Genomic DNA, 22,088 nt, shown 5'->3' with positions numbered 1-22,088 from the left:
GTTCTCCTGGTGCCACTTTGTCAGTGGCTCCTTAATCTCCTGCTATGGAGATACTCTCGGTTGTGACCTTCAAATGCCAAAGATTGTTTTTCTAGTTTACAAACTAGAAATACTGCCACTGGATTGAATGTAGAGTTGGAAATGGGATTCGCAAAATACTAAAACATACAGGTTATAGTTACTGAAGTTTAAGCCCTTCCTTTTACAGAGAGAGAGAAAAAAAAAAAAGAGTTCAGAGGGGTCAGTTAACTTAGCAAGGGTCACATAGCTGATTAATGGCAGAGCCAGGACTGGACACCCTAAGCCATAGTTCTGTGAGCATTCTTTCTACTTCCTCCTGCTCCCCATCCTGTATTGATTGCCAGAGCAACATTTACAAGAGCAAAAGTGTTAAGTAGCAAAACAACCCATGTCTACAATTCTTTTATGGTAGAAATTAGGGAACCCCAAATTTCCTTTTTTGCTATTTGCCAGGCATGGTAATAAACACTTTTACAAAGAGTAACTGACTAAATCCTCATGATAATCTATGGGTTAGGTACTGTTACTGTCATCCTTGTTTTGATAGATGGAGAAACTGAAGCCCAGAGAGGTTATAGGATTTGATCAAGATCACACAACTGTTGAATGCTGGCTCTGGGACTCTAACCCAGTTTGTTTGACTCCAGAGTTGATGTTCTTTATTATTACTCTCTCTGCTGCCTGTTTGTGTGATGATTAAAGGGGTCAGGAACGGGAAGGGGAAGAAATAAAAACCTTGGACAGCTCCATGCACGGACCGTTGAGATTGGAAGGAAAATTGAAAAAACCTAAAACAATTGCTTCCTTGGCTTCTGAGAGTGGTCATCTACTTATGTAGAACAAGGGTTCTCTTGAGAAAATTTGTTTTTAAAGAGACATGCCCTCCTTAAAAGACAAGAGGTTTTGTTTTTGTCTTTGTTCTTTTTTAAGAGTAGTCTTTAAAACAGTACATGCCATCAGTCTATTTTCTTTCTAAAGCAATAGAATGCAGGGTGAAACTCTACATATTTTTAAAGATATAAAAGACCCCTTGAATGCATTAACATGACAATACACAGAATAAAATTTCATAGAGAAATTGCCTAGAAACCAAGAGCCTCAAACACCCAATCTGACAGAGGCTGTCTGTGACATAGATCCTCACCATCACACCCGAAAGAGCATGCACAAGGCAGAGTTGATGCTAGGTTCTAGTGGCCCAAGGTTACTGAAGACTTTAGGCTAATACCATCACATTGGGAGTTAGGATTTCAACATATGAATTGGGAGATACAAAAATTTAGTCCATAACAGAACCCTTCCCAACAACAGAACCCTTCCCAACTTTTATCTTTCTTTCAGGAATCTCTAATTGATACTATTCGTGTCAGACCTTCTCATTCTACTTCATGTCTTTTCTCATATTCTCTAGATTTTTACATTTTGTGCTACATTCTAGGTAATTTCCTCAGATCTATCCTCTGTTCATGAATTTTATCTTGCACTATATCTAATCAACTGTTTAACCTGCACACTGACTTTATGATAATGCAAATATAATTAAATCAAGAGGTAGAAGTTTGAGAGTGCCGATTTCAGCATCTTTCACAGCAGGGGGTGAATTTATAGTTTAAAATTGAATCACTTATTTACAACAACTAGTATTATCAAAATCCCTTTTTCCTTAAGTTTATAGGAAACTTGTAAGAACTAATATTTCTTGTGGTGAAAAACTTTCTTCTGAGGTTTAGCAATGTATTCTGCTTTCCTTATTTCTGTTAAATCCAATAAAAATTAAACTGAAAGAATTAAAACTAGCATAGTGACCCTGTTTTTATTTTTACTTATTTTTATATATATATATATTTTGAGATGGACTCTCACTCTGTCACCCTGGCTGGAGTGCAGTGGCTTGATCTCGGCTCACTGCAACCTCCACCTCCCAGGTTCAAGCTACTCTCCTATCTCAGCCTCCCGAGTAGCTGGGACTACAGATGCATGCCACCATGCCCAACTAATTTCTTTTTGTTTGTTTGTTTTTTGAGACGGAGTCTTGCTCAGTCTCCCAGGCTGGAGTGCAGTGGTGCGATCTTGGCTCACTGCAAGCTCCGCCTTCCAGTTTCACTTCATTCTCCTGCCTCAGCCTCCAGAGTAGCTGGGACTCCAGGCGCCCGCCACTATGCCCAGCTAATTTTTTTGTATTTTTAGTAGAGACGGGGTTTCACCGTGTTAGCCAGGATGGTCTCGATATCCTGACCTCGTGATTCACCTGCCTTGGCCTCCCAAAGTGCTGGGATTACAGGCGTGAGCCACTGCGCCCTGCCTAATTTTTGTATTTTTAGTAGAGAAGGGGTTTCGCCATATTGGTCAGGCTGGTCTCAAACTCCTGACCTCAGGTGATCCACCTGTCTCAGCCTCCCAAAGTGCTGGGCTTAAAGGCATGACAACAGGCATGATAGCTGATGTCTAAGATTCCAAGCTATTGGATCTTCATTTGTGTGTACATATACATGTTTAGATGTGTTTATTTGTATATACACTTATTGTTACATGTTGTATCTACCAAAAGTGGCTTATAAGTAAAAGAGTACTCATAAATTAAGTAAATAAGCCTAAGCAATTTTAAAGTTCACATGACTTAAGTATAACTTAACTAAACCAGCTAGCTCTTTTATATATATATACTTTAAGTTCTAGGGTACATGTGCACAATGTGCAGGTTTGTTACATATGTATACATGTGCCATGTTGGTGTGCTGCACCCATTAACTCATCATTTACATTAGATATATCTCCTAATGCTATCTCTCCCCCTTTCCTCCACCCCATGACAGGCCCCAGTGTGTAATATTCCTCACCCTGTGTCCAAGTGTTCTCATTGTTCAATTCCCACCCATGAGAGAGAACATGCGGTGTTTGGTTTTCTGTCTTTGCGATAGTTTGCTGAGAATGATGGTTTCCAGCTTCATCCATGTCCCTGCAAAGGACATGAACTCATCCTTTTATATGGCTGCATAATATTCCATGGTGTATATAAGCTAGCTTTAAAATTATTGGTGGAATAAAAACAAAATGCCTTCAGAATTGCCAGCATACATTTTGTCTGAATGTAATGTTTGTCTTTGCTAGATATTTTGAGATGTCAGTGTTTGGTATGGAAGGTTATAAAATTATAAACCCAGCCAAAACAAAATAATCTTGGTTTGTGTGCTTTCTTTTGATGAATGAGAGTAATTTATAAAAGGAAAATATCTTGGGTCCCCCAAAAATTACTAGGCTGAAGAGAAGATTTGGGCTGGGAGCTGCTTGGGGAAAGCCTGCCTCATATTCTGTTCAATTTCACTGAGATAAATGCATATCTAATTCCCTCCTTTGGAAAGGCTAATCAGAAACTCAGAAGAATGCAACCATTCCTTTCACGCCTACTTGTGACCTGGAAGCCCCAAGCCCCATCCCCTGCCTTTCTGACCTAACCAATGTTCATTTTACATGTTAATTGATATCTCCTGGCTTCCTTGTTAAAAGTGAAAGAATTGGCTGGGCACGGTGGTTTACGCCTGTAATCCCAGTACTTTGGGAGGCCAAAGCGGGCAAATCACGAAGCCAAGACATTGGGACCATCCTGGTCAACATGGTGAAATCCCGTCTCTACTAAAAATACAAAAAAATTGGCTGGGCGTGGTGGCGCGCGTCTGTAGTCCCAGCTACTCGAGAGCCTGAGATAGGAGAATAGCTTGAACCTGAGAGGCGGAGGTTGCAGTGAGCCGAGATGGCACCACTGCCCTCCAGCCTGGCGACAAGAGTGAGACTCCATCTCAAAAAAAAAAAAAAAAAAAGGTGAAAGAATTGAGTACAGTGAATGGAATAAATGTTTTAGGTAAACTTTTTGCATAAATTAAAATCTTAGAGTTATTTCTGACGCTCATTTAATATCTAGGTCATTTCCAATTATGAAAGGGTTGTGGACGGGCGTGGTGGCTCAGGCCTGTAATCCTAACAATTTGGGAGGCCTAGGTGGGTGGATCACGAGGTCAGGAGATCAAAACTATCCTCACCAATGTGGTGAAACCCCGTCTCTACTAAAAACACAAAAAAATTAGCCGGGCGTGGTGGTGGGCGCCTGTAGTCCCAGCTACTCCGGAGGCTGAGACAGGAGAATGGTGTGAACCTGGGAGGTGGAGCTTGCAGTGAGTTGAGATTGCCCACTGCACTCCAGCCTGGGCAACAGAGCAGACTCCATCTCAAAAAAAAAAAAGAAAAGGTTGTGATATGGGGACATACGTTTCTAAAATTGTGGAATTGTTCTTATGTATAAATGCCTATATCTGATAGTTCAGGATTTCTTGCTTTTTAGAGTCTTACAAAAGTTTTAACTTACCAAGGATGAGAGTTCTCCTTAACACATAATTCTGTTTACAAAATGTGCCAGAAAGGGTTATTAGTGAGAAAAAGAATCATTTTGTCTAATTCAGAAGTTATCCAAAAGTTAGTTCAAATTACAGATGTGAAAAGGTTATTTATGAAACAATGTAGTAAGGAATCATTAAGTAGGGAAGAAAACTATAGGAAACGTTTATGTAATAAAATGTTCTTTAAAACCTAATAGAGAATTGGAGACATTTGGCTAATTAACATTTTCACAGTTAAAGCTCTTAGTCTTGATTACAGTAAAGTAAGAAGTATAGAGAAATGCATCAGCAGTTTGACAACTTTTTAAAAAATATAGTTAAGGCTCTAATTTGGTTCTGTGGATAGGTATTTTGTTTCCTATGCATTTCTAGCAAGCCATCATTTGTTCCATTTATCTAGAATTCCTAAGATACCTTTGTGGGGCCCACAGCAATTAATGGAGCACACTAGACTTTTAACCTTTAAGAGGGAGTTAAGAGTAGCAGTTTGGGGATAGCACTAGGAGATATCAGCTGTGACGGCTTGGAGAAACAGTGTAAACCAGCAGTATAAATAAGAGCAGAGCATTTATGAGTAGTTGAGAACGGTGAATAGGAGTATGATTAGACAGAAGATAGTAGGGATGACAAGGTTTTTGGGTCACAGTCCAAGTTGGTCTGGTGTCTGGAATGAGACTGGGGCTTAATAAAAAGGACCGTCTCAAACCTGTAATCCCAGCACTTTGGGAGGCCGAGACGGGTGGATCACGAGGTCAGGAGATCGAGACCATCCTGGCTAACATGGTGAAACCCCATCTCTACTAAAAAATACAAAAAACTAGCCGGGTGAGGTGGCGGGCGCCTGTAGTCCCAGCTACTCGGGAGGCTGAGGCAGGAGAATGGCATGAACCCGGGAGGCGGAGCTTGCAGTGAGCCGAGATCCGGCCACTGCACTCCATCCTGGGCAACAGAGTGAGACTCCGTCTCAAAAATAAATAAATAAATAAAATAAAATAAAAAAATAAAAAGGACCGTCTATACAGGAGCTTAAATGGGCTGTACCCTGTAGCATTCCGAGTACAGGCCTGAATTCTGAGAGGGCAAGTGGTAAAAGTATAGTCCAGTCCTTTTTAAGTTGGTGGCTGAGCTTGGTGAGGTGTTTTTAAAAGACTATTAGTCCGTTCTACCTTTCTTGAACACTGAGGACCGAAAGGGGTATGAAGCTTTGACTGAATACCAAGAGCCTGAAAAACTGCTTGAGTGATTTGACTAGTAAAGGCTGGTCCATTATCAGACTGTATAGAGGTGGGAAGGCCAAACCGAGGAATTATGTCTGACAGAAGGGAAGAAATGACCACGGTGGCCTTCTCAGACCCTGTAGGAAAGGCCTCTACCTATCCAGTGAAAGTGTCTACCTAGACCAAGAGGTATTTTAGTTTCCTGACTTGAGGCATGTGAGTAAAGTCAATTTGCCCGTCCCGGGCGGGGGCAAATCCCTGAGCCTGATGTGTAGGGAAGGGAGAGGGCCTGAGAAATTTCTGAGGAGTAGTAGAATAGCAGATGGAACACTGAGAAGTGATTTCCTTAAGGATAGATTTCTAGGATGGAAAGGAAATGAGAGGTTCTAAGAGACAGGCTAACGGCTTGTAACCTAGATGGAAGAGGTTATGAAATGACGACAGAATAGAATGGGCCTGTGAGGCTGGAAGGAGATATTTTCCTTGGTCTAAGAACCATTTGCCTTGTGTGGGAAGAGATTGATAGGTGGAAGTCTCAGTGGGGGAGTAGGTGGGAGTGACCAATGTGAAGGAGGAAAACTGCTGTGAGGGGTAGAAGTTGGAACGCTAGCTGCCTTTTTTAGCTGACTTATCAGCATAAGCATTGTCCTGAGCGATGGGATCTGATGCCTTTTGATGGCTGCTTTTTTAGCTGCCTTATCAGCGTAAGAGTTGTCTTGAGCGATGGTGGGGCGAGGAAAATAGATTTTGAAAGTTATGAGAACTGCAGAGAGTGAGTTGAGCATAGTTTGTGATTTTTAGGGCCTCTGAAAGTATTAAGACAGTGGCAGCCGCTGCACGCAGACATGAAGGCTAGGCTAAAACAGTAAGGTCAAGTTGTTTGGACAGAAAGGCTACAGGACACAGTTCTGGCTCTTTTGTAAGAATTCTGACCACACTAACCATGCCTAGGAAGGAAAGGAGTTGTTGTTTTGTAGAAGGGATTGGGGTTTGGGAGATTAGCCAGACACAATCAGCAGGGAGAGCATGTGTGTTTTCATGAGAATTATGCTGAGATAGGTAACAGATAAGGAAGAAATTCGGGCTTGACTGAAGTAATGGGGGCTGTCTGTGAAGCCTTGCGGCAGTACAGCCTAGGTAATTTGCTGAGCCTGATGGGTGTCAGGGTCAGTCCAAGTGAAAGCGAAGAGAGGCTGGGATGAAGGGTGCAAAGGAATAGTAAAGAAAGCATGTTTGAGATCCGGAACAGAATAATGGGTTGTGGAGGGAGGTATTGAGGATGGGTTTGGCACCATAGGGTGGATAGGCAAAACAATTTGGTTAATAAGGCGCAGATCCTGAACTAACTTGTAAGGCTTGACTGGTTTTAGGACAGGTAAAATGGGGGAATTGTAAGGAGAGTTTATAGGCTTTAAAAGGCTATGCTGTAACAGGCGAGGGATAACAGGCTTTAATCCTTTTAAAGCGTGCTGTGGGATGGGATATTGGCGTTGAGCAGGGTAAGGGTGATAAAGTTTTAATGAGATGGTAAGGGGTGCATGATCGGTCGCCAAGGAGGGAGTAGAGGTATCCTATACTTGTGGGTTAAGGTGGGGAGATACAAGGAGAGGATGCAAGGGAGACTTTGAACTGGGGGAAAAGGCGGCAATGAGGTGCGTCTGTAGCCCAGGAATAGTCAGGGAAGCAGATAATTTAGTTAAAATGTCTTGGCCTAATAAGGGAACTGGGCAGGTGGGGATAACTAAAAAGGAGTGCATTAAAGAATGTTGTCAAAGTTGGCACGAGAATTGGGGAGTTTTAAGAGGTTTAGAAACCCGGCCATCAATACCCACAATAGTTATGGAGACAAGGGAAACGGGCCTTTGAAAAGAAGGTAATGTGGAGTGGGTAGCCTCTGTATTGATTAAGAAGGGGACGGACTTACCTTTCACTGTGAGAGTTACCTAGAGTATCTGTGATGGTCCTGTAGGCTTCTGAGGTGCTCGGCAGTGTCAGTCTTCAGCTGCTAAGCCGAGAAGATCTGGGAAGGAGTCAGTCAGAGAGCCTTGGACCAGAGTTCCAGGGGCTCTGGAAGTGACTGCCAGGTAAGTTGAACAGTCTGATTTTCAGTGGGGTCCCACACAGATGGGACATGGCTTAGGAGGAATCCTGGGCTGCGGACATTCCTTGGCCTAGTGGCCAGATTTTCAGCACTTGTAGCAAGCTCCTGGGGGAGGCGGTCCTGGAGGAAAGCCTGGTTGCTGTGGTTCAGGCGTTTGGAGTTCTTGTGTGCTGGAGATGTGGCTGGGGTTTCTCTCACAGTGGAGGCAAGGAATTGCAACTCAGAAATACATTGCTACTTGGCTGCCTCTACTTTATTATTGTACACTTTGGAGGCAAGGTTAATTAAGTCCTGTTGTGCAGTTTGAGGGCTGGAATTTAATGTTGGGGGCTTTATTTAATTTTGGGAGCAGATTGGGTAATAAAATGTATACTGAGAATAAGACGGCCTTTTGACCTTTTAGGTAAAGCATCTCAGGGTTGCTGCCAAACAAGCCATGAACTGGGCTGGTTTTTTCATACTTAATGAAAAAGAGCCTAAACACTAACTGATTTGGGAGAGGTCAGATAAAGAAAAAGGAGCATGTACCCTGACTATGCCTTCAGCTCCAGCCACTTTCTCTAAGAGGAAATTGTTGGGCAGATGGGGAAGAGCTAGTTGCGGAACTAAACTGTAAGCCAGACCTGGTGTGAGGAGGGGAGGTGATAAAAGGATTATAGGGTGGGGGAGTGGAGGCTGAGGAAAAATTGGGACCTAGTTCGGCCTGGTGAGGAGGGGAGAGGTCAGATGGGTCTGTGGAAAAGGAAGATTAGAAAGACTCAGCGACGCCTGTGGTTGGGACTGAGGGGACAGGCGGGAGGGAAAGAAGGAAGATTTGGGACGAGTTGCATTGGGAACAGAGACTAGGGAGGGACTGATATATAAAAGAATTCCTGGACGTCAGGCACCTCAGACCGTTTGCCCATTTTACGACAATAATTATTTAGATCTTGTAGGATGGAAAATCGAGAAAGTGCCGTTTTCTGGCTATTTGGATCTACTGTCGAGTTTGTATTGAGGTCGAGCGGCATTGTAGAAGAAAATAAGGCTTTTAGATTTTAGGTCAGGTGTGAGTTGAAGAGGTTTTAAGTTTTTGAGAACACGGGCTAAGGGAGAAGAGGGAGGAATGGAGGGTGGAAAGTTGCCTATAGTGAAGGAGGCAAGTCCAGAGAAAAGAGAGAGTAGAGACACGGAGAGAAGGGGTTGGGGGGTTCTTGCCCTCCAGAAAAGCGGGAAAGGGGTCGGGACGTGAAGATAAGGGGTCGGGTCATGGAGATAAGGGGTCGGGGGGTTCTTGCTCCCCAGAAAAGCCGAGAAGGGGTTGGGGGTTCTTGCCCCACACCAGAAAAGCAGAGAAGGGGTAGAGACAGGGAGAGAAGGGGTTGGGGGTGCTTGTCCCCACCCAGAAAAGCAGTACTTGCCACTAAGGGTGAAGGACCAAGGCAGGCTTCCCTGCGTGGGAAGACACCTCTGAAACGTGAGTGAATAATCAGGTGGGCATCCCCGCATGATTAAACACCAAGGGAAGACTGTCTTCCTGAGTCTAGTCCGTGGATAAAATGCATCTCCTTTATCTCTACCAGAAAAGGAAAGGAACTGAAATTAAGAGAAGGGAAAGATTGAAGTGTGGCATCAAGATTGAAAGGAGAAAGAGGTTGAAGGATAGTGAGAAAGGTTGGAGAAGACAGTAAAAAGAGGCCGCTTACCGGATTTAAAATTGGTGAGATGTTCCTTGGGCTGGTTGGTCTGAGGACCAGACGTCGTAGGTGGATCTTTCTCACGGAGCAAAGAGCAGGAGGACAGAGGATTGATTTCCCAAGTGAGGTCCCCCGATCCGAGTCAAGGCACCAAAATGTCATGTGTGTCCGTGTGAAAAGACCACCAAACAGGCTTTGTGTGAGCAATAAAGCTTTTTAATCACCTCAGTGCAGGCGGACTGAGTCTGAAAAGAGAGTCAGCGAAGGGAGATGGGGTGGGGCCGTTTTATAGGATTTGGGTAGGTAAAGGAAAATTACAGTCAAAGGGGGGTTGTTCTCTGGCAGGCAGGAGTGGGGGTCACAAGGTGCTCAGTGGGGGAGCTTTTTGAGCCAGGATAAGCCAGGAAAAGGAATTTCACAAGGTAATGTCATCACTTAAGGCAAGGACCGGCCATTTTCACTTCTTTTGTGGTGGAATGTCATCAGTTAAGGCAGGGGCAGGGCATTTTCACTTATTTTGTGATTCTTCAGTTACTTCAGGCCATCTGGGCAATATACGTGCAAGTCACAGGGGATGCAATGGCTTAGCTTGGGCTCAGAGGACTGACATTAAGTATACTCAATATGTATGGGATTTCTAAAATTCTAATGTCTAAGTATATGCTATCAATTATAATTATGGTTTTTATGTTAAGTTATTGTAAACCACAGAAATAACCAAATTTCCTTGCATAAATCTACTAACCCAAGTAGAACAAAAAAATTAATTAAATACCAAGGAAATACTTTGTCACATTTTCATGTTAAACCAGCTGATACTAAAATTGTTTAAATATACAATTTAGGCTGGGTGCAGTGGCTCATACCTGTAATCCCAGCACTTTGCGAGGCTGAGGCAGGTGGATCACAAGGTCAGCAGTTCGAGACCATCCTGACCAATGTGGTGAAAGCCCGTCTCTACTAAAAATACAAAAATTAGCTGGGCATGGTGGTGCGGGCCTGTAATCCCAGCTATTCGGGAGCCTGAGGCAGGAGAATTGCTTGAACTCAGGAGGTGGAGGTTGCAGTGAGCTGAGATCACACCACTGCACTCCAGCCGGGGCAACAGAGCAAGACTCTGTCTCGAAAATAAACAAACAAACAGTTTGATAAACTCCATGGTCTAAGTCAAATCACCCATGATAATCCATCAGTTATCAGTGCTATGCACCTAATTTGGAAAAACTAGTAGTATTCAAGAGGATACAAGTCTAATGTTAATTAAGCATGGATTCATGGAGAACCAGGATGGACACCTTGTCGTTCCTGAGTCCTTAATGCTTTTATTATTAATAGTTCTGCATTGTATGACTCATCATGGAGAAGATAAAATGATCCAATTTGAATACATTGGTGTTGTGACTTATAAGTTACTAAAATAGTTTATAACCAACGTGTGATCCCATATTCATGGAAAAAACAAAGCTTCAGGTATATTTGGTCACCTGATGGGCCTTTTAAATTTTTTTTTTTTTTGAGACGGAGTCTTGCTCTGTCACCCAGGCTGGAGTACAGTGGCACAATCTCTGCTCACTGCAAGCTCGGCCTCCCAGGTTCACGCCATTCTCCTGCCTAAGCCTCCCAAGTAGCTGGGACTACAGGTGCCCACCACCATGCCCGGCTAATTTTTGTATTTTTAGTAGAGACGGGGTTTCACCATGTTAGCCAAGATGGTCTCGATCTCCTAACCTCGTGATCCACCCACCTCGGCCTCCCAAAGTGCTGGGATTACAGGCGCAAGCCACCGCGTCCGGCCTTACACATTTTATAAAGGGATTTCATTCAATTATTATTTTCAATGTATGTTTTCTGGTGGTATACAAGCTCTCCCATGCAAGAAGGCTGAATGGTAAATTATTATGCTACAGTGTATTTTCAACAGGAAAGAAAGCTTTTTATGGTTTGAACCTTCTGAGAACATTAAAGAAAAACTATTCTTGCCATCCATACTACAACAAAACCTTGGAACCTTGAACTGTGGATTCATAATCTCACAACTAAGAAGGGTCCCTCCACGCTCTTGGAGCTGTACATCCTTGGAACCCTTGGGATAAGACTAACCAGGGAAGTTTCTCCTCAGAAGAAGAAGCCATCCTTGATGTGAACAACTTTTCCCAAGTTCACAGATTAAGACTTCTATCATGAAACTCTGAATATTTTTTTATTGCTTATGCCTCTATGAACAATAAAAGTAGAAAGGGGTCTGTTATGTGCACTTATGGGGTATACTTTTATTTGTGAAGAAGTCTACAGCCATCCTTATAAATGAATAACCTTATACTTTGATAGATAAAAAATAGTAGGCCCAAGGCTAAGCATGACGGCTCTTGCCTGTAATCCCAGCGCTTTGGGAGGCTGAGGCAGGCGTATCACTTGAGGTCAGGAGTTTGAGACCAGCCTAGCCTGGCCAACATGGTGAAACCCTGTCTGTACTAAAAATATGGAAATCAGCCAGGCATGGTGGCGGGCACCTGTAATCCTAGCTCCTAGGGAGGCTGAAGCAGGAGAATGACTTGAATCTGGGAGGTGGAGGTTGCAGTGAACCAAGATGTCGCCACTGCACTCCAGCCTGGGTGACAGAGCAAGACTCTGTCTCAAGAAGGCAATGATTAGAAATGTATCCCCCATAATAGGCTCTATAGCAGAATTTTTTTTTTTTTTTTCCTGAGTGGAATTTCACTCTTTTTGCCCAGGCTGGAGTGCAATGGGTGCACTATCGGCTCACTGCAACCTCTGCCTCCCAGATTCAGGTGATTCTCCTGCCTCAGCCTCCCGACCAGCTGGGATTACAGGCACGTACCATCACACCCGGCTAATTTTGTATTTTTTTAGTAGAGACAGGGTTTCACCATGTTGACCAGGCAGGTATTGAACTCCTGACCTGAGGTAATCTGCCCGTGTCCACCTCCCAAAGTGCTGGGATTACAAGCGTGAGCCACCGCGCCCAGCCTACGCAGATTCTACTGTAAAGGTTACAGTTACACAACAGACTTTGTATTCTCTTGTGAAAGTTATGATAGAATTAGCTGAACAGAGAAGTATCTGTGCAGCTGCTCCACTCATGGCCTTTGGAGAAAACATTATTATAGAAATTCAGTTGTAGGCCGGGTGCAGTGGTTTATGCCTGTAATCCCAGCGCTTTGGGAGGTGGAGGCGGGCGGATCACGAGGTCAGGAGATTGAGACCATCCTGGCTGACACAGTGAAACCCCATCTCTACTAAAAAAAATACAAAAAAAATTAGTTGGGCAGCTGGACTTGGTGGTGAGTGCCTGTAGTCCCAGCCACTCGGGAGGCTGAGGCAGGAGAATGGCGTGAACCCGGGAGGTGGAGCTTGCAGTGAGTGGAGGTCGCGCCACTGCACTCCAGCCTGGGCGACAGAGCAAGACTCCATCTCAAAAAAAGAAAAAAAAATTCAGTTGTAGCAGATTAATGAAGAAACTGCTTAGTTAAGTCATTGTTTGATCAATTTGATTTTAGGTTTGGTTTATGGGAACCTCAGGTAAGGGGCACACTTCAAACTCTTGCTATTATCCTCCCAATGGTCATAATAATAGTCTCCCTGGGGTGCTGTATTCTCTCAAAGGTTTTAAATGCTTGTATGCAGCCATCTCTAGAGCATCATATGATCGCTCTTCAACTGGAATGACAGGAGCTGAAAGAAATATGCAACCGGATGGGTGTGGTGGCTCATGCCTGTAATCCCAGCACTTTGTGAGGCCGAGGCGGGCGGATTACCTGAGGCCAGGAGTTTGTGACCAGCCTGGCCAACATGACAAAACCCCATCCTCTACTAAAAATGCAAAAATTACCCGGGCGTGGTGATGAGCGCCTGTAATCCCAGCTACTTGGGAGGCTGAGGCAGGAGAATTGCGGGAACCGGAGAGACAGAGGTTGCAGTAAGCCAAGATCACACCACTGCACTCCAGCCTGGGGAGACAGAGCAAGACTCCGTCTCAAGAAAGAAAAAAAAAAAAAGAAAAAATATGTACCACCAGGAAGACATCATAACCTATAAATGACGCTCTAAGACTGGAAACCCAAGATGATGGTAACTGAGAGTGGCACTAGGCCCTCAGTTTTGGTCACACTCTCACCAAAGTGAGAACCTGCCCCAAAAGGGGTTTTTTAAACAAAATTCTGGGAGGCCATTGTTTTGGACTAAGCTCATATATTAGGCCCCAGTAGACCAAACCAAATCAAAATGGAGTTGCTTGTGCTAAGACTTTAAAGAAACACATAGATTCTAGAACAAGCCAGGTTTTGGGTTTTTTTCCTGCAAATGTCTCCTTTTTTATTTTATTTTATTTTATTTTTTTGAGACAGAGTCTCACTCTGTCACTCAGGCCAGAGTGCAGTGGCACGATCTTGACTTACTACAACCTCTGTCTCCCAGGTTCAAATGATTCTCCTGCCTCAGCTTCCGGAGTAGCTGGGATTACAGGCGTGTGCGCCACCACGCCCAGCTAATTTTTGTATTTTTAGTAGAGACGGGGTTTCACCATGTTGGTCAGGCTGGTCTCGAACTCCTGACCTCAGGCGATCCACCCGCCTTTGCCTCCCAAAGTTCTGGGATTACAGGTGTGAGTCACTGCGCCCCGCCTAAATCTTTTAATTAAATTCATTTCCTCTTGCCTAGCGACTATGAAGCTTTAGTTGATCACACAACAAAGGTTCCAGCCAGTGCCAGGTGAAGAAACCACCGCTGGCCATCAAGAAGCTACCCTGCCTCTACTAGACAGAGCAAAGCGAGAGTTCCGTTATCCCCAGTAGGTAGAGACTACACCCCAAGCCAGCATGTAGCAGTTACAGGAGAAAGACCATAGGTCCCTCCTCCTCCCATAAAGACTTATGAGGATCACATCTCTCAGTGGGGAGATGAGACAGGAAAATAGGGTCTAGAGGCAGGGAACCTAAGGCCAATTCACACGTCAGCTATGACAGGAAATATCCTCTTCATAGGGCATATGCTGAGTAAATGACTTTGTAACTTTACTGCATCCTCTTCATTCACATAAGGCATACATCAAGTAAACAATGGAATCCTCTAAAGGGTATTTAAATTCTCCGAAATTCTGTAACAGGGCTCTTGAGCCCCTATGCTTGGGCCTGCTCGCACACTGTGGGGTGTATTTTTATTTTCAATAAATCTCTGCTTTTGTTGCTTCATTCTTTCCTTGCTTTGTTTGTGCATTTTGTCCAATTCTTTGTTCAAGATGCCAAGAACCTGGACACCCTCTCCCGGAAACAGGTGTGTGGTCCAACAATGCATGTTTCAACAAGATTCTGATGTTTGCTAAAGTTAGAGAACCATTCCCTAAATGATGTAGTCTCAGGGCAAGAAGATACTAAAAGGCAATTGGCTGCATGTATCTTGTCGGCTTTTCTGATCTCTTGTCCCCTGCACTTCCAACTCCATCAAGAACTGGTATGGATTCCAAAAAAGAATGCAGCTGATTATCCTATGCTTTGTGTAATCCAATGTAGTCAACTACAAAGAAATCTCATAGAGAGTTATTTTAGTGACCAAGAGTGTAGTCTGTGAAGTCAGGCTTGCTCAATTCAAGTATTGGCTCCACTTCCAACAAGCTGTTTCTCAGCTTCTCCTTCTCTTCCTTTCCTCTGTTTGTAAACTGATAGCTAATAATACAGTCACTTCAATGAGGATATTGAGATAACTAAATGTATTCAAAACCATAAAGGATAGCTATTATGTTACAATAATTTTTTTCTTTCCCAGACTGCATTTTGATACAAATATAAAGGTGAGGATATTGCTTCAGTTGAATAGTTAAGAGTCATATTTGGCTGGCCACCGGGGTCCTGCCTGTAATCTCAGCACTTTGGGAGGCCGAGGCGGGTAGAGTGCTTGAGCCCAGGAGATTTAAATCAGCATGGGCAACACAGAAAGACTATTTCTACAAAAAATGCAAAAAGGAGCTGGGTGTGGTACATGCACCTGTAGTCAGAGCTACTCAAGAGGCTGAAGTGGGAGGACTGCTTGAGCCCAGAAGGTGAAGGCTGCAGTAAGCCGAGATTGCGCCACTGCACTGTAGCCTGGGTGACACAACGAGACCCTGTCTAAAAAAAAAAAAAGAAAGTATTTATAGGGACATGTTGGGTTGCAGGAAGGGCAAAGAGAAAAAGATCGAATTGCAGGAAGGGCGAAGAGAAAAAGATTGAATTCATGTGCTGCCTTCTTTACCATGTCGATGGAATTAATGAAGTTACATTTGTAGGTCAGGGAGTAGAGTTTTAAGTTCAGACTATTATGACAGCCTCTGTATTTATGGGTTTTAAAGTAAGAAATGTCTAGGCTTCTAACTATGAAGGATTTTATTAACTGGTGGGGTGATAAGGGTTTGTTTTAATTCCTACTTCTCATTTGAATCCTTTATGACAAATCCTGTAAGAGGTATAGCACAGCTCAGCAGATTACACAAGAGAAACAGTCTAGACGTCCCTCTCCTGATGTAATTAACACAAAGGTCAGTGTTAACCTAATGAATTCAAAGCTATTAAGTTTTCTCCAACAAAATCAGGCTAAACTTTGTAGGTCAGGCAGTTGTTTGTAATTTTGCATGTAAGAGTTATAAAATACTTTTTATGTGACTAGTTTAATGATCATAGGATCACTTGTTTAAAACAACCCATGTTAAATTGAAAATGTGAATTAAAATCCACTTGATTGGTAAAGGTTATCTACATTTAGGCCTCACTCTATGGCTTAATAAGCCTGTTGGCTTATTCAAACTATGAAATGGGTAGTTAGAGAACTTTCATGGACCCTTCCAACAATGAAATCTTTAATTCCAAGTTCAAACTAGTAGGAGCAGAAGCATTCAAATTCTCATGAAAAGGTTCCTATATTCAGTATTATCTGAGTATGGTAGCCTTTTTATTTTTATTTATTTATTTTGAGATGGAGTCTTGCTGTGTTGCCTAGGCTGGAGTGCAGTGGCACCATCTCGGCTCACTGCAACCTCCATCTCTTGGTTCAAGTGATTCTCCTGCCTCAGCCTCCTGAGTAGCTGGGATTACAGGTGTCCACCACCATGCCTGGTTCATTTCGTAGTTTTAGTAGAGATGGGGTTTCATCATGTTGGCCCAGGCTGGCCTCGAACTCCTGACCTGGTGATCTGCCCGCCTTGGCCTCCCAAAGTGTTGGGATTACAGCCGTGAGCAACTGCACCCAGCCAGGCAGCCTTTTTAAACTGGTAAGACTACAAGAGCCTTCTGGTTTTGTACATATCCAAAAGATGTCTAGTTTTTAAACGCATTGCTAATGTATTCAGTTTAGTTTTTCAATCTCAAATGATAGGTGTGATATAATAAAAAAAAAATAGGCCAAGAGCGGTGGCTCACGCCTGTAATATCAGCACTTTGGGAGGCTGAGGTGGGTGGATCACCTTAAGTTGAGAGTTCGAGACCTACCTGACCAATGTGGTGAAACCCCATCTCTACTGAAAATACAAAAATTAGCCGGGCATGGTGGTGCATGCCTGTAATCCCAGCTACTCAAGAGGCTAAGGCATGAGAATCGCTTGAACCTGGGAGGCGGAGGTTGCGGTGAGCAGAGATTGCACCACTGCACTCCAGCCTGGGCAACAAGAGTGAAGCTGTCTAAAAACAAAACAAAAAAATGGATTTGGGTTTTTCTACCTGGTTCCTTGCACACAGCTCCAAAAATTCTTGGAATTTCCAGAATGTCTTTTGTTATTCATTACAAGCCCCTTTTGACCTTACCAGTTTATGCTAATGAGATGACTATTGGCAGAGGGGCCCCTAGAGAGTTTCAAGATGGGCATGGGTCACTAGAGGAACCCTAGGAAAGGTAATGTACCTTTGTCCTTGATCTTTACCTTGTGGTCAAAACTCGTTTTAAAATCCTTGTTTCATACCTTGGCTTAAGGGCACAGTATGCGCTATTTTCAGCATTCAAAATTCACTAGACACTAACTAGCAATTTACATATTTGAGACCACTATCTGTTAAGAGTTTTTTTTTTTCTTGAACAACTCAGGAACATTGGCATCCTAAGGCAAACTGAAAATTCACTGGGATATAATTTAATTGTAGTATCGGTATTTTCCAATTTCAAATAAAAAATACACTGTTAAACCATATTAAAGGGCTACAACTATTACCCTCACCTGAGACCTCCAGGGAAAGAATGGGCTGAAGATTGAGTCTGGTCGCCAATAATTCAATCAGTCGAGGTTATAAAATCTCAGTAAGGGAGCTTCTGAGTTGAACACATCAACATGCTGGGAAAGTGGCATGCCAAGAGAGGGCAGAGAAACCTCTACTATTCTCCTCCACAACCCCCTCCTTCCACCTTACCCTGTGCATCTCTTCCATTTGGCTGTTCTTGAATTGTATACTTACCGTAGTCCCAAGTATAGTGCCTTCCTGAGTTGTTTCAACGCATTATTGAACTCGAGGGGATGGGAAGGCCTAAGAACCCCAAATTTACAGTTGGCTGGGCAGAGGCGCGGTTAGCCTATTGATCGCATTTGTGGCTGTGGTGTCTGAAGTGCGGGCGATTTTGTGGTACTGAGCACTTAACTTGCTCTAAATCTGGGTGGTGTCAGATTGAATTGTTGGGCACCCAATTGATGTCTGAGAATCATTGTTGGAACAGTGGAGTAGAGGAGATAGAAAAGCCTCTCATTCTCAGTGCACTTGGAACTTATTTCTATGTGATCACTGCACACTCTACTGTCCAACTTGGTAGCTCATACCGTAGACTTATTTTAAAACTCCAGTAGAAATAGAGTAGAACACTGAAGGACTAAATATTGTTTGCTTCAGTACTTGGAAGCAAATATACATCAGTTGTTAATAGCTGTTTTATGTTCTACATAAAATGCTTTCCAACTACAAAGTGTTATTCAACATACGGTTTATCACCAGTAGATAGTTTTCCTCTACTTTTACAATCAAATTCACTGGCATTCTAAGCACACTGATAGCTTCTATACCTTTTGGAAAAAGAAAAATGAACTGTATCTGCACCTCAAATCTGTCTCGAAAGGTCTTGACAAATGTGAAAACTCAAATAATTTTAACACTTTGATGTACCTTTGCCTTGATCTTTACCTTGTGGTCAGAACTCGTTTTAAAATCCTCATTTCATACCTTGGCTTAAGGGCACAGTATGCACTATTTTCAGCATTCAAAATTCACTAGATACTAACTAGCAATTTACATACTTGAGATCACTATCTGTCAGGGTTTTTTTTCCCTTAAACTCAGGAACATTGGCATCCTAAGGCAAACTGAAAATTCACTGGGATATAATTTAATTGTAGTATCGGTATTTTACAATTTCAATTAAAAAAATACTGTTAAATAAGCTTTGCAGTAGGTACCCAACTACCAAACAGTACACACTTGAAAGTGTTCATATCCTTATTTTGATCTTAAAAATGTGGCCTCCTTAATACAGTGGTTGGCTTTATCTCCAGATTTATATCTAAATCTGACTTCTCCAACGGTGGGAAGCCATTCTCTTCAGTTTATTTTTGTAAATGTGATACGATTTAACATCAGGATTACCAAAGGGGGCTAATCGAATTGGTGTTTTACATTTGACACAGTTAACTGAATTCCTGCTGTTGTGCCTACCATGTAAGAACTATTAATACAAAGAATATGAAATTCTTCCATGCTTTTGAGCTGATTTTTGGGGGTTGAAGGTATGATTGAAAATTTATCACAATTCATGAATCAGTCATGTTAACACGGGTAAAGACACATGAGGAACTATCTCTGCCCAGATACAAACTTTCACACTGGTACTTTTTTAAAGAAGAGTCATGAACACATAATTTTAAACTTTACTTAAAAAATGTAAAGAACTCCTAATATTTAACAGGTAAAGAAAATAGCATATTGGTTTACGTGTTTGTTATATTTTATTTTCCAAGTAATACTGATTAAAAATATTTACACACCTACTTTTAAGTCCACAGTTTAGCACTCTTATTTGTATGGCTTTAAAAGTTATAGCACAAGATCTTTACATTAAGGATCGGGGGAAAAGATTCCATTCAAAACAAAGCCTGATAATTATATACATGTCTTTCTCTGTACTTTATTTTAAATACATTAATTTTTAAATGCTGCTCATCTTTTTTTCATCTGGTGGTAAAATACTAGTGCAACTTTTCATCAAAATAAAGTTTACCACAGATGTAAATACATTTTCCCAATTGAAAATGGCCCTTCAGTGGCCATTAAATAAAATTTCTCAACCTAAGTGAAAAAGAACTGGTGGCTGTCATTATAAGCAAAAATATAAAGTATTATAGCATCATCTACATTGCTCCTTACAACACAAACTTTGAAAGAACCAGAGATGCTTTATAGAAGTTTAGTTGGTTTTCAGAAGGCACATGGGTGTTTTTTTTTTTTTTTTTTAAACATTCTAGAACTTTTGCCACCACCACTCTTTCTGTTGCAGAGATGGCATCTGTGACTACTGGGGTAGACAAGAACGTTTGTTCAAACTAAAGAAAGCCAGAAGCCAAAATTTACTGCACAGTAACAATGCACTTTTCATCATGCAGCCTTGTGTTTCCTATATTATTCAATTTTCTAACATGCATTAGAATACATACACTTGTATTCTAATGATTTAAGTTTGATTTTACAATATGGAAAAAATTTGAGGAAGAACATGACCTGGGAAAGAGAAAAGGAAGAACTTTTACCACAATGAAAATAGATACATTCGTACCCAACTATATAATAAGAATATAATCCATTTAAGTTTCCAGAAATATACTTCTCAAAACTCCCCTTCAGTTATGGAAAAGATCCCTCCTCTGTGGCATTAAGTAGGGGGAGGGGAATCAATGTGTTTCAACAGAAACAGTTCAGCACAACAGGAAACAGCTTAACTTTGGTCCACTTGTCTGTTAGGCTTAAGGACAGTCATACTGCCCATAATCAGTTCAAAAACCCAATAAGTAAATTTAAAAATATATTCATGTGTAATTTCATTCTAAAACTGGCATAGCTGTTCTGTCCTCATTCTTGGCCTTTTCAGTTTCAGAATCCACTGCTGGCTTGGTCTCTAAATCCTCAGCATCTTGGTGATCTTCTCTGGCAGCCTTAGCAGCATCTGCTTGGCTAGACTCTCTCTCCTCTTGGTTCATGATTTCTGGGGTCACATGGTCCAAATCTGCTTCTAGAAGTTCAGTTTGTACTTCCACTGGCATCTGATTTACCCGTTCAACATGCAGCTCCTCTACATGTACTTCAGTACCTTCTTCAGTCTGAATTCGGCCCACTTCTAGATAACTCACTTGGACCTGCTCTGGAAGCTCACTCATGTGTGAATCGTGCACCTGGCTGTCCTGAAGCAGATCTGGATGGACTTGTTCCACAGTCACTTGTGCTGAATCCACCTGAACCTGAAGCAATGGTAGCACATGCACCTTCCCAACTTGTTCTATAATAGTCATTGATGTTACAGGTTCAGTTTGCACACGTGTTTCTACTGAAAGAACTTCTTCTGTTACTAGACGCTCTGAAATATTGTGAGCATCACTGAGATGCCTCCTTAATTCATTTCCTTGCATAAACCACAAATCACATAAAGTACAATGGTTGGGTTTATCTCCAGTGTGTATCACCAAGTGATCCTTGAACTGGTCCCAGCTGTTAAACACACTGTTGCAGACCTAAAATAATCAAAAATATGATGTAGACAATACTTATATCCGAACTGAAGGAAATATGAATGCATTTATTCTCTGTAAAGAAAAAGTTGAAGGCTTATTCTGTAAATGTTATAAACGTGGTACCTGCAAGAGAATCTAGTCCAAGCTATTTCATAATTCTTTGGTTCATTTGGACTTTTAGCTCACACAGCTAGTAATACATTTTTTTTTTTTTTTTTTTTTTGAGATGAAGTCTCGCTCTTATCGCCCAAGCTGGAGTGCAATGGTGCGATCTTGGCTCACTGCAACCTCCCCCTCCTGAGCTCAAGTGATTCTCCTGCCTCAGCCTCCCAAGTAGCTGGGATTACAGGCATCTGCCACCACGCCCGGCTAACTTTTGTATTTTTAGTAGAGACAGGGTTTCACCACGTTAGCCAGCCTGGTCTCAAACTCCTGACCTTAGGCGATCCACCTGCCTCGGCCTCCCAAAGTGCTGGGATTACAGGCATGAGCCACCGTGCCTGGCCACCAAAATACATTTTGAGAAACATTTCAATACTGCCTTCATTGTTTAAACATAAAGTAACAATATTTTAATTTCTCCCATAACATATAACACTTATATCAAATATTTTTATATCAAATAATGTAATAATTATTTGATATTTGATATAAAAATACACTAATCATGGGGGAAAAAATCTAATTATAGCTGAAATGTTTCCTCCAATCCCCATCCCAAATTCTAATAATTGCTCCATGGTTAACTACAGTTCCAGATTGTTATTTAGGACATAATTTTTATTGACATTGGTGTCATCTATGGTTGGGTTAAAAAAACCAATTTAGTCCCCAAGACAATAATGTTCTTTATTCTCATTTCTTTCCAGACCATCAGCCCCTATACCTTTGCTTGAGACTGTTTCCCTTTGCTTTTGATGACTGCAAACACAACACTCCTTTGTTAAGAACTGA

At 42.1% G+C, this 22,088-nt stretch overlaps 1 protein-coding gene across 30 annotated transcripts in view; it reads right to left on the bottom strand.

Moving 5' to 3' along the window:
- Positions 1–19,342: 19,342 nt before the first annotated feature.
- The window catches only part of ZNF131 (zinc finger protein 131), a 54,163-nt gene continuing 51,417 nt past the window's right edge, over positions 19,343–22,088 (bottom strand). For all 30 annotated transcript variants that reach the window (XM_078004705.1, XM_015139988.3, XM_028849431.2 and 27 more), the window contains one exon: positions 19,343–21,134. In XM_078004705.1, the coding sequence (XP_077860831.1) occupies positions 20,448–21,134 (687 nt within the window). In that variant the 3' untranslated portion in view covers positions 19,343–20,447. The remainder of the gene's footprint in view (positions 21,135–22,088) is intronic.

The sequence above is a fragment of the Macaca mulatta genome, chromosome 6 (genome assembly GCF_049350105.2).
Source record: "Macaca mulatta isolate MMU2019108-1 chromosome 6, T2T-MMU8v2.0, whole genome shotgun sequence".
In the NCBI taxonomy this organism is placed as follows: Eukaryota; Metazoa; Chordata; class Mammalia; order Primates; family Cercopithecidae; genus Macaca; species Macaca mulatta.
The sequence above is the reverse complement of the archived record's forward strand: the minus strand, read 5'-3'. Positions and strand labels throughout refer to the sequence as shown.